Genomic DNA, 13,377 nt, shown 5'->3' with positions numbered 1-13,377 from the left:
GATCATGACCTGAGCCGATGGCAGACGCTTAATGACTGAGCCACCCAGGCGCCCTCCCTTGATGTTTTAAAGTAAAAGAATTAAAATACACAGAGCAACACTAACAAAAGAGAACTAATGTAGCTATAGTAATATCAGACAAAAAGACTTAAAAGTATAAAGTATTATGCTTTAGAGGTCACTATATAATACTAAAAGGTTTAGTTCACAAGGAAGATATAAAATTCTAAATTTATAAGCACCAGAATATGTAAATCAGTATTGGACAGAATTATAAGAAGGAATTGATAAATTCACTATGATAGTGGACCATTTAAAAAGATATCTTTTATTAAAAGAATAGACAATAGTTAAGAGTATAGAATTATAAAAAAATTATCCAGATAGATAGAACAAACATATCTATAGAACTTGCATCCAAAAGTTAGAGAACATACATTCTTTTCAAGCATACATAGAGCATTTATAAAAATTTACCATGTACCAAATCAAAATATATCTCAACCAATTTCAAATAATCTTTATAGTACTGACTGTGGCCTCTGACATGAGAAATTCAGTTGGAAGTCAACCACAAATAGATAAAACACACTCAAGACATACTCAAAACTCATGGGTCGAAGAAGAGGTCATAGTGGAAATTTAAAATATTTATAATAGAATAAATACAAAATTACAGTATATAAAAATGTGTGGTTTTCTCATTATGCAGTAGTTAGCACATGTATACCAAATATCAAATTATCTACCATAATAGATTACACCGTTACATTTACCATGGTACCAGCTATAAAGTATGTAGGAGTCAATCTAAGAAAAGGTATGAATTACTTTTCTTGAGAATATTTAAAAATATTTTGTTGTTATAGCTATATCATATCAATGGATAATAAGTCTTAATGAATGAAGAAAATAGTTATCCCTAATTTATTTATTTATATTTTTAGAGATTTATTTATTTATTTTAGAGAGAGAGAGCGGGAGGAGGGGCAGAGTGAGAGGGAGAGGGAGGGAGAGAATTTCCTGCAGACTCCCCACTGAGCATGGAGCCTGTTGTGGGGCTCAATACCACGACCCAGAGATCATGACCTGAGTTGAAATCAAGAGTCGGATGCCCAACCAACTGAGCCACCCAGTGTCCTAGTTATCCCTAATTTAAACTACAAAATGAGTTTAACTTAATTTCAATAAAATTTTCAATGTGTGTGTGTGTGTGTGTGTGTGTATGAGATTTGATCAGCTGATTAAAAATCTTTTGGGAAAATAGGAAGTCAAAAATGGGCAAGACAGTATTAGGAAAGGCAGCAAGAATATATATGTGGTGGAGGGGCCACTGGCGCTGCAGGTTGTCCAGGCTTAGGATAAAGCTATATAGGAATTAAAGAAATGTGGTAATACAATCGGAAGTGGCAAATAAGACCAATGAAACTGCATAGAAATGCCAGAAAAAGACCCATATACATATGGGAACTTTTTATGTGACAGGTGACATTGTAGATTTCTACAGTGGTCTGCTCAGTTAATGGTGTGGTACAATTGGTTATTTCAATAGGACAAATAAAATGCATTACTACCTGTGAGTAAAGATGAACAGAACCTTTTCTTCTTCCCATTGAGGAAATGATCTTGTGTTAGCCTTCCAGGACCCTGTTTCTCTGAAAACCTGATAAAGGTGGACTATCAGCTGTGTTACCAGGCGCATTGGTTATGGTAAAAATGACCCCTGGACTGGGAGGATTATGACCATGACAATAATGTCTTGTTGAGAGTACAAATGGGGTGAATGTGGGAATCCCCTTGCTGTGAGCCTGAGGTTAGGTTCATGAATTATTATAAGAGATACTGGTTCCTGTGTAACTTGAGGTTTCTAAGCCAGGGGGACTTAGGTACACACCCATGTGGTCTCATTGCATCACACCTGAGCTTACACTAGAATGCTGTTGGGACTCCTGATGAGGGCAAGTCTAAGGCTGTCCTGCTGACATGTTGTGACTCTTCACCTGTATCCTTTTGCAAAGCTCATCTGATACCGGGTGTGGCCTACTGGATCTTGTGAATGTCCAGTAGAATACAAGATCGCTGTTGGTGGTTGAGCAGAGTGGGCAGGGTACACTTTACACTGAAATTGAATCTAGGTGAATTAAATCCCCAAATATTAAAAGCAAATGTTAAAAAATTTTGTAAAAATATTTGAGAGTTGGTATTTTTCTTACTCGCATAGGGAAGGACTTTTTAATTATTTTTTATTTTAATTATTATTTTTCTACTTCTTTTCATTTGAGTATAGTTGAGACTACAATGTTACATTAGTTTCTGGTGTCCAACATAGTGATGCAGCAGCTCTGTATGTTAGGGTATGCTCACCACAAGGAAGGACTTTTTATGTTTTATATATTGCTCAAAATGGCAATTAGCTAATCCACTAGAATTTAATATATTTAGCAAACTACTACTAAAATATAAATTAACTTTATATTTCAAGTAATCCTTATTCATGTTAGGTTAAAAACTTAGTAAGTTATGTTTTGACTTGTTCAGCCAAATGAATACGCTTGGTAAGAGTGCTGGGTAGTTGTTTACATCTTTCCATTCCATATGTATTCCCACAAGAGGTATTCCAGGTCTAAGAAGTTTCATGGAATAAACAAAACACTCACACATGTGAGCGTGTAAACATATTAGCAAGAGGGGAAAGATTAAGAAGTTCTACACAGTCAGAATCGTCAAAAGACACTTCAGAAAAGATGAAAAGACATGGTATAGGCTATGGCTTGAGATGCTGCATGAGAAATAGGTATGAGATGAGGGTGGTCAGTTAGGCAGAGGCCAGACCATGGAAGGCTGCCTGGACTTCAGATCTGCTGTTTCTTTTGCTCAGTATGCTTCCCTTTCTCTTTGCTTAGCTTTTCCTTTTGTCTTTTAGGTACAGGGCAGTTATGTATCACCATACTCTGTTACTGCATTAACACCACCAGCTGTAATTTGTATGTTTGCTTGTGTATTTTCTTTCTCCTCATGAGAATATACGTGCTCTGCAAGGGCAGAACACACACCTCTCTTGTTCATTGTTTTATCCATAGCACTTAGAGCAGTATCTGTGCATACTAGGTCCTCAGAAAAGAATTGTCAAATGAATGGATTAATTGAAGCAGAATTACTGAATCTTTATTTTAATGTGATTTTTTTCCCCCTCTACACTCAATTTTTTTTTTTTTAATTATGCAGGACTCTGAATGCAACAGAATGGACTGAAGTCTATGGGGCAGTACAAAATCTCATGGCAGAGACAGAATTACTGTCTTAGTGCTTAGATTATATAAGAACTAAAATAAAGATAGTGCTAAGAATTTTGTATTTACAGTAAACCAAATGTGATAAGTACTCATTTTAAGAGTCTTCTCTGGGCTACAGTGATAAGTTTTTTTAATTGAAAATGAAGCTTATTTTTATCAACTTTTGGAAAATAACTTGAGTGATTCAATAAAAATTCACTTGTGTGTGCATAGTACTTTATACTCTGTTTTGACAGATTGTAAAATATTTAATGGGGAGCAATACATTTCAGGTGATTTTCTAGAAGTGAAAATCACACTGACTGTGATTGTGGTTTTAATTCTATTATTGAAGACTTTATTACTCTTTTTAAGAAGCTATAGAAATCATATTTCTTTTAAACTATACATTCTTAAAATCATAGCCATAATTTTCTTTTCTTTCTTATTCCCGTAGGTTTTGGAAAACGCAGATAGCTCAGGGAAAGTAAACCACTCTGTTCAGAATTTCCAACGCCGTAATTACGATGATCTTTTTAAAGATGCTACAGAAAGGTATAACCAATATGCTTATTTAGTGAGCTTTCTGTCTATTCATGCTCATAGCCCTGTCAGTGGAGACAGTGAATAACGGCCCTCAAATGTTTGATTAGTTTCTCAAGAGATAACTCTTTGTAGTAAGTACAACCTGATTTGGCTGGAAATTGGATGTATTTATGATCTCATAAATATGGTATTAACACAAGAAGAAGATACTCCTAAAGAATTTAATGTCTCTGTCATCTCAAGAATTATACAGTTCCAGAGTCTTTGTAAATGTGTTGGGAGCTATGGAGAGGGCAGTATACTTGAGGTAAGGTAAAGCACAGGACACAATTAATTCTACTAGAAATTATATAGGTTTCCAAGAAAGAAAATAATGTGCTAGAAACAGTAGAACTGTTAGCATGGTGAATTCTTGGCACTATATATGAAAACATTTAAAGAACCAAGAGAAAATAAATTTCCATTAGAAAAACAAAAACAATAACATTCGTGCTTATAAAATGTTCAAATTTAGGTGTTATATGCAAAATCATATCAAAGAAGAGAACATTTTAATGAGCCATATTTCCATAGAGATTTATAAGTAATATTAGCTGTAGTCACTGGAATAGCACCGCATAATAATGTATATAGTATAAAACTTGCATATACAACTTTCAAAAGTGCATTAAGTGAACAAATAGTAATTCAAAAGGCATTTTGAGATCCTATTATATGCTAATAGTATAGACCAATTATTAGATGCTAATTATATACTAAGCACTGTATACAAATGCAAAATATTACACAGTTCTTGCCCTTTAGTTTATAGTTTAATTAGGGAAACATATATGTAAAAGACAAATTTAAATACAATGTAGTAAGTATTATAGAGCCAAAGTCCAAGGATTGTGAATACAGAAGACAGAAATATGCATGGGGGGAGCTTCTCACCAGCTTCTTTGAATAAAAAATATTTAGGTTGGATTTAGGATCTTAAATAAGTAGAAATCTAGCAGGGGAAAAGGGAGGGGAGAAAATATCAAGCTCAGGGAAGAAGTTTGAACAAAGATAAGAAGTTGTGAAAATATCTTATTAATGGTGAGAAATGTTATGTGTTAAGAGCTGTAGGGTACCTGTGAATTGGAATGCCAGGAAGCTTGAGAAGATGAGGTAGAGCCAAAAATATAATGTGGGCCGGAGTGTGAAGGAACTTGATATACGTGAAACCAAGGAGTGCATATTTTAGTCAGTTTGTTAGAATTAAAAGGAAGTACAGATGGAATTTTTCTTGTATTAATGCATATATCTGTCTACCCGTCTAGGAAGAGGATGGCGGGTAGCAAGGTGGATGATATCTGGCAAGAAATGGGGAACAATTAGATATTTATAGTAATCCCAAAAAAGATGAGAAGGAGAAAGAATAAGAAACTTGAAATGACGCATGGAAGCAAAAGAAAAAGGCATTTATTTTGTTAAGGTTAAAGCATAAGATGCACAAAAGAGATTAGTAGGGCTGATGATGAAAAAGTAGGAAGGGGCCAGATTGCCAGTAACTTAAACTTCTGTGAGGGACCTGGGTTTTTCCTGAAGTTGGTGGGCAGGTAGAATTAAATTTGAACTTAGGGAGAGTTTTCTCTAGACATCGGAGATTAGAACCAGAAATCACATTAGGAGGCTTCTGTTAAGTAGGGGTGCAGATGAAAGGGCAACAAGTAAACGGAATAGTGAGAAGCTGGAAAAGAACAGACAAGAGAGTGTGGCTAGTATTTGAAAGAAAAATCTGCTAAGAGATAGAAAGTTGAAAAGGGTTTCTATTTTTAAGATCAGGGAGAATCAAGTATTCTTATGTTATGGAAGAATTTGTACATAGGGGAGATTAATTATATATATAAGAAAAGATAATTTTAGGAAAAATGTCTAGGAGACAGAAGGCACAGAGTTGAATATGGAAGGATTAATTCTGATCAGGGAGAAAGTAAGGAATAATTGAAAATGTTGACGTATCTAAGTACACATTTTAAAAAAGTAAGTTGAACGTGTTCTTGCTTTCTGGCTTACATTTTCTAGAAGGGGCTACATTTTTACAAAGGCAGAGAATTAAGATAGGGTCTACATGAGGATGGTGGTTCAGAATTAGCTGCCGTGGAAGGAAGGTAGAGGAAACTCAACAGGGACATACCAGTGTTTTCCAGATGGCTTTCTGTTGATATTGGAAACCCCAGTGACCTCAGTACTTTCTCCCCACAGCTGAGGTAAAGGAGGCTAGTTGATCCAAGATGGCTAGTTTGCAAGCCAGGCAGATGTGGGAAGAGATGGAGTTTGTGATCAGACGTTGGGACTTGGGAATGATCTCTGGAAGTGGGCCAACTCCAGGGGCTGACAACAGAAGTACGTAGCTGAACTAAAATGGAGATGAATGTCAACTGAATAATTAATATAGATTATCAGAGATTCTTTCATGAATGTATATATTCTTTGAAACCATGAACAAATACATAAATTTCTTTTCTAGTGAGAGTGAGAGCCTATTGGCCCCCGGTGGCTCCTTTCTAAGAGAAAAGTGGAGCAGTGAGGATGAAGAGCTTGCAGGGCCATCCCAGACCGTCCCTCCTCAGCTTCCTGGTAAGACTTCATCCTCTTTCTATTAGCACATTCTTGAAGAGGCTATATTTCAGAGGTATGAACAAAGAAATTTCTAATATGAATGCAGGAAAGAGCTAAGAAAAACTTTTTTAGATGGGGAAAGCAGGGTTTCCTAGGATTTTTTTTTAAGAATGAAGAAAATGCTCCACACCCCACCTTCATAAGGGCAAATAGTCTCCCTTTCTTTAAATATTTCTTTAAACATGTCAATTTAATAAAATGAGCTATTTATATTTTCTTTTCTTTTTTTTTTTTAATTTTTTTATTGTTATGTTAATCCCCATACATTACATCATTAGTTTTAGATATAGTGTTCCATGATTCATTGTTTGTGCATAACACCCAGTGCTCCATGCAGAACGTGCCCTCCTCAATACCCATCACCAGGCTAACCCATCCTCCCACCCCCATCCCCTCTAGAACCCTCAGTTTGTTTTTCAGAGTCTATCGTCTCTCATGGTTCTTCTCCCCCTCCGATTTCCCCCCCTTCATTCTTCCCCTCCTGCTACATTCTTCTTCTTCTTTGGTGGGAGGGATGGGGTGACTGGGTGATGGACACTGGGGAGGGTATGTGTTCTGGTAAGCGCTGTGAATTGTGCAAGACTGTTGAATCTCAGATCTGTACCTCTGAAACAAATAATGCAATATATTTTCTTATACTAGGAATTACAGATTTGTATAGACTAGCATATGACCTCCTTCCTCATTTTCTTAATTTGTTGCACAGTATATATTTTATAAGTAAAATAGGAATCTTTTTTTTTGATTACACATATGTTGTAAGGAAAAAAGAAAATACAAATATGTATAAAAAATCATAATACTGAAGAATATTCAAAATTATGTATGTATATTTATATTTGTATATAGTGTAAACATAAATATAACCATGAACATATCTAGATTTATACATATATAAATTATAAAAATTATAAATATAAAAACATATAAATTTCTATATACGTAAAATTTGTGTGTGTGAGGTTGGGGAATCCCATACCTCAAAAAACCTTGGAGCTAGAGAGGATTATAGAGATCATGCATTTCAACCTTAGATCAAGTGCCAGAATCATCTTCTCTAATGACTTTTTTAAATTTGGAAAATGTCAAATCTAATTAAGGCAATCTCACACTGTGTAATTATTAAAATACAGGTCTGACACAAAAATAGATTACAAGAAAATACTTTTTAAATACTGAAGTATAATTTACATATGGTAAAATTCATCCTTTTAGCATACAGTTCTGTGAGATTAGACAAAGGTCTACCACCACCATCAGGATACAGTGCATTTCCTTCACACTTCATATTTCTAGTATGCTCTTTTGTAGTTGGTCATCCCCTCATCCCACCACCAGCACCTGGCAACCAGTAATCTGATTTTGTTTGTTCTTGTTAGTCTTGTCTTTTCCAAAGTGTCATATAAATAGAATCATAAATATGTTGCCTTTTGAGTGCCACTTCTTTCACTTAGAGTAATGCTTGATATTGTTTCCAATATCAAGCATTGCTTTTGTTGGTATTTAATTTTTTTTTTCTGAATAGTATTCCATTGTATGGCTGTACCAGTTTGTTTATCCATTCAGCAGTGGAGGGACATTTGGGTGTTTCCACATTTTGACAATTACGAATAAAAGCACTACAAACATTCACATACTGGTTTTGTGTAAATCTACGTTTCCATTTCTTTAAGGTAAATATATCTAGGAGTGAGATTTCTGAGTCATAAGTATATAACTGATAGACTGTTTTCCAAAGAGGCTGTACCTGTATGCATTTTATCTTTTTTCCTCCTACTCTTTTTCTCTTTTTGTTTCAGTTTAAGGTAATTTTTATCAACTCATCTGCAAATTTATTGACTCTTTCCTCAGCTTTGTTAGTCTACTAACAAATAAGCCCATTTGAAAACAGTCTTTAGCTCTCTTACAAAGTATGTATGTATGTATGTAGGTATGTATGTATGTATGTATGTATGTATTTATTTATTTATTTGAGAGACAGAGAGTGCACTCGCAAGCCAGCATGAGTGGGGGTTAGGGGAAGAGGGAGAGGGAGAAGCAGGTTCCTGGCTCAGCAGGGAGCCCTGTGTGGGTCTTGATCCCAGGACCCTGAGATCATGACCTGAGCTGAAGGCAGACTGAACCACCCAGGTACCCATCTTACAAAGTTTTTTATTGAGAAAACTTCCATTTGACTTTATCTTATAATTTCCATCTCTGTTCAAATTCCCTATCTGTTCATGCATTTTGTCCACCTTTTCCATAAGAGCTTAAACATATTAATCATAGTTATTTAGAATTCCCTCTCTCATGATTTTAACACATGGGTCATTTCTAAGTTTTTTTCTGTAGAATTGCCTTGGTTTTTTTTTTTTTTTTTGACAGTGATTTTGTCATTGCTGCTGCTGTTTCTTGTATGTCTTGTAAATTTTGATAGGGTGTTGATGTTGGGTGTAGAAGAGTAGAGATTGAGGTAAGTAGAATTTATGCCTGGGAATATCATGCCTGTTCTTCTGCTAGGCCATTAGTGTAGGTTCTTGATTTAGTGTGTTTGGGACATGAGCTGGATTTTGGTTTTGTGTTGCTTGTCATTACCTACAGTGAACTATTGATTTAGAATTTCTCACGATTTAAATTGTGCTTAGTGTGGCAACCACAATGCTAGAGAGTTTCTCTTCACATTCCTGTTCCATCCTTGGCTTGAAGCCTTCCCTGTGTACCTGTGGTTCAGAAGGGCTCTTCCCCACCCTCATGCCCCTGCTCTAGGGGTAGCCTGGTGCTGGTTGGCCTGGACAGGAGGGCAGACTTCTTTGTGGTCATAGTCCAGTCTCTCCCTTTGGCAGGTTCTCTGTTCCTGGTTGTCAGGGGAGAGGCTTTGTCAGTGATGCCGTCTCTCCTCACTATGGCATTCAAATTCTGCTTTGTATTTTTGGCAGGTTTACTGTGGGAGAAGGTTTCCTGTTCCTTGCTTAGTGGTAGGAGACTGGTGATAGTATCGTATAGGATCTGACTCAGGACCATTTTCTGCCTTTCCTCCAGGAGTAGAGTGTTTTTCTTTAGCCTTTTCTAACTGCATTGGTTCTCTACCTGTGCACAACAGGGTTTGCTGCTAGTCCTCCTTCAGTTGAAGACTTTTGTTCTCTGGGGAGGGGGCAGGTCCAAATAGGGCTTTATACATTTTCCACAGTGGCAGTAACTCTTCTCTAAGCCTGTGCCACTGAGGGAAGAATTCCTTCCATTTCCAGCTCTGTGTCCACTTTTTTTTTTCTTTTTTGTTTTATGAGCACCTATTGGAGGCCTGTTGAGTCTGCAAGGGTGTTGTAAACTCTCTAGTATCTGTGGCTTCCCAGAATTCTGTGCTCTCACACTAGGCCACATTCAGCCTTCAGCAAGATATTAAGGTTTTTTTTTTATCTGAATTCTTCTTTTCCATCTTTTGGAAATACTGTAAATTAACGCATTCCCCTGTTGACTTTTTTCCCTTTACTAATCTGCAACATGTATTCTTTACATATTTCCTATGTACTAGTGCTTTTTTTGTTGTTAGATTCCCTTGGTAAGTCAAGGTATATATTCATTTTGTATTTTAATAGATAATATCAGACTCCTTTCCAGAGGTTAGAGCAATTTATTCTTGCTCTAGCTGTTTTGAAGGGTTCAATTTCCCATATTTTTATCATCACTAGATAAGCCTTTTCCTAACTTTTGCCAATCTGATGAATGAAAAATAGCAGTTTCTTGTTACTGTAATTCACATTATCCTGATGGCTAATGAGAACGAGTATCTTATTGTTTGTTTATTAGCCTCTTTCATTTGCGTATCTGTACCCTTTGCCATTTTTTTCTTATTATTTTGTAGGAACGCTTTACATTTTGGAAATCCTAACATCTTGTCTGTCTGACAAATACAAATTCTTCTCCTGCCCCATACCTAAGAAGGGAGACTTCATAACCACTGTGGTTTCTAGAATGTTTAGAAAGTTCTTTACTGGAAGAATGTACAAATACTCAAATTTCTCCCAGAATTTCCATTCCTTCCTTCCTTCATTCATTCATTTTTACTTAGATCACTAATCTGTCTGCTAAGTATGGTAGACCTGTAGAAAATGGACTAGACAATTATACCAGCACTATTCACTAAGCCACTTTTCCCAATTAAATTTAAATATACATTTATCACATATTAAGTTCCCCAAAATGTTTGTATCCTTTTCTGTTCTCCAAACTTTTCCACTGATTGTCTTGTTTGTTCCTGTGGATATATTATTCTGTTTTGATTATAGTAGTTGTAGGTCATATCTAGAAAGGCAAATCTTCCCCTTAATTTTTAAAAAATAAATGTAAAGGGGATTAAGAGGTACAGACTTCCAGTAATAAACAAGTCATGGGGATGTAATATAAAGTATGGGGAATGTAGGCAATAATATGGTAATAACTTTGGTGACAGATGGTAAATAGACTTATTATGGGGATCATCTCATAATATATAAAGATATCAAATCACTATGCTCTTGAAACTAATAGGATATTGTATATCAATTATATTTCAATCAAAAAATTTTACAGGCTATTTGGGCTATTGCTACATATGGTGTTTTAAATTATTTTGTTCATTCCCATGTAAACCCTTTTGTTTTTTGTTTTTTTTCTTTCCCCAAATTTTTATTTAAATTCTAGTTAGTTAACGTACAGTGTAATATTAGTTTCATTTGTAGAATTTAGTGATTCATCAATTACATATAACACCCAGTGGTCATCACAAGAAATGCTCTCCTTAATACCCATCACCTATTTAACCCATCCCCGCACCCACCTCCCCTCCAGTAACCCTCAGTTTGTTTTACATAGTTAAGAGTCTATTTCTTGGTTTGCCTCTCCTTTTCTGCCCCCATGTTCTTTTGTTTTGTTTCTTAAATTCCACACGTGAGTGAAATCATATGGTATTTGTCTTTCTCTCACTGACTTATTTCTCTTAGCGTCATACTCTCTAGCTCCATCCACTTCATTGCAAATGGCAAGATTTCATTCTTTTTAATATGGCCGAGTAATATTCCATTGTGTATATATATACACATCACATCTTCTTTATCCATCATCAGTCGATATAAATTTGGGCTCTTTCCATAATTTGGCTGTTGTTGATAATGCTGCTGGGGTACATGTATACCCATGTAAACCCTTTTGAAATTCAGATTAGAGTGGCATGACATTTATATTCATTTGGGAAATATTGGCATTTTATGATATTAAGTTTTTCCTTCTAAGTAAAGAATGAGGTGTGTCAGGAGATCAGCTATTGTGTGTGTGAACTACAAAATGGCTATTGCTTCAGGTTCACCTTCCAAAATCTCACATAAGAACCTCTCTTGTCAACCATCTTAACTGAAAACATTTGGGAAATAGAATTCTTGGAGAAGTAGTTCAGCCTAGCCATGTTGACATATTGCAAAATGACCACAGTCCATGTTTTGTCAACTTGGCACCCATACACATCTCTTTAAGCCATACCTAATCTCCAAATAAAAACATTATTATTCCATCTATGATGATACAGTTAACCTGTGGGCAACTGAAAACACGCTCTCACCCTGTTGTCAAAAGAGGATATAAAAATCTCCTTTTTGGTCTTTGAGTGATGTCTTTCTTCTTCAGCTAATTAACACTCCCCCTTAATATCCTGTAAAAGAAAACAAAAATATTTGGCTAAATTATATATTTGAATGTATATGATCTATATATCTATATGTATATATATAAATATATATATACCAAATATTTATATTGAAAAAGATTTACCTGTAACTATTACATCCTCATTTGTGCAACTGGTTGCAAGGTTGTATCTGATAGATGCTTTCTTCTACCCATTCCATATTCTCTTTGACCTCAGCAAGCACCTCAGTTGGTTGTGGTTCCTTGTCTGGTAGGGTGACACAAACAGACATCCCTGAAAAGTCTAAGCTAGTAACAGTCTAAATTTAATTGTTATAGTTTTCCATTGACTTTAATCACTGTGAAGGCACTCTAGAAGATCACCTGCATTCTAGACATACTCCTTCTTACCCCTACTATGTAGTGGAAACCCAATTTCCCCTTGATAATTAGAATTAGTTGTATCGAGGGGAGGAGCAAGATGGCGGAGGAGTAGGAGACCTGGATTTCGTCTGGTCCCAGGAATTCAGCTGGATAGAGATCAAACCATTCTGAACACCTATGAACTCAACAGGAGATCGAAGAAAAGAATAGCATCAACTCTCTGAACAGAAAAGCGACCACTTTCTGGAAGGTAGGACTTGCGGAGAAGTGAATCTGAGGCGATATTTGGGAGGATAGATGGCGGGGGAGGGGCCTCCATTGGCCGCTTCTGGCAAGTGATAGAGCCATGGAGCACAAAATCGGAACTTTTAGAAGTCAGCTATGCTGAGGGACGTCGCTCCAGTGGCTAAGCGGGGGTGGAACTCTCACTGGGACAGTGTGGTCTCAGGACCCTCGGGTCACAGAAAGACGGGGGGTGCCTGAGTGCGGCGGAGCTCCCAGGTATCGGAGCGGGGAAGCCGGCTGCAGAGACGGAGCCGAGGTGCAGGCTCTCAGCTCGGGGTTGCCATAAACTGTGATCCGCGGCACAGTCGGGCCACTGCTCCTCCAGCAGGGCCCCAAAAAGCGGCAGATCTGGGGAGACTCCCCTTCCTCCCCCGGGAGGAGCGGTGCGGGAGCATACCACAGGGATCTGCTAGATTTGGAGACTCCACCCGGGGTCAGGCGCCAGAGATAGAAACGCGCGGTCACAGGCCGGGTGAGCACGGAGTGCGGCCGGAGACCGGGGAGACGGGAGTGATTGACTGCTTTTCTCTGGGGGCACACTGAGGAGTGGGGCCCTGAGTTCTCGGCTCCTCCGGGGCGGAGATTGGGAGGCCACCATTTTCACTCTCCGCCT

The 13,377-nt window shown here is 37.0% G+C and overlaps 1 protein-coding gene across 3 annotated transcripts in view; it reads left to right on the top strand.

Annotated features, from left to right (window-relative positions):
- PTPN20 (protein tyrosine phosphatase non-receptor type 20) overlaps positions 1 to 13,377 on the top strand; it is a 112,774-nt gene that overhangs the window by 46,211 nt on the left and 53,186 nt on the right. Inside the window, exons 3-4 of one of the 3 annotated variants that reach the window (XM_032399057.1) lie at positions 3,730 to 3,827; positions 6,313 to 6,422. In XM_032399057.1, coding sequence (XP_032254948.1) covers positions 3,730 to 3,827; positions 6,313 to 6,422 — 208 coding nt within the window. Of the gene's footprint in view, positions 1 to 3,729; positions 3,828 to 6,312; positions 6,423 to 13,377 lie in introns of those variants that run through there. The other 2 variants (XM_032399058.1, XM_032399059.1) reach the window with 2 other exon arrangements.

This window comes from Phoca vitulina, unplaced genomic scaffold (genome assembly GCF_004348235.1).
Source record: "Phoca vitulina isolate PV1807 unplaced genomic scaffold, GSC_HSeal_1.0 scaffold127, whole genome shotgun sequence".
Taxonomy (NCBI): Eukaryota; Metazoa; Chordata; class Mammalia; order Carnivora; family Phocidae; genus Phoca; species Phoca vitulina.
Note: the sequence above shows the minus strand (reverse complement) of the source record. Positions and strands in the feature narration are given on the sequence as shown.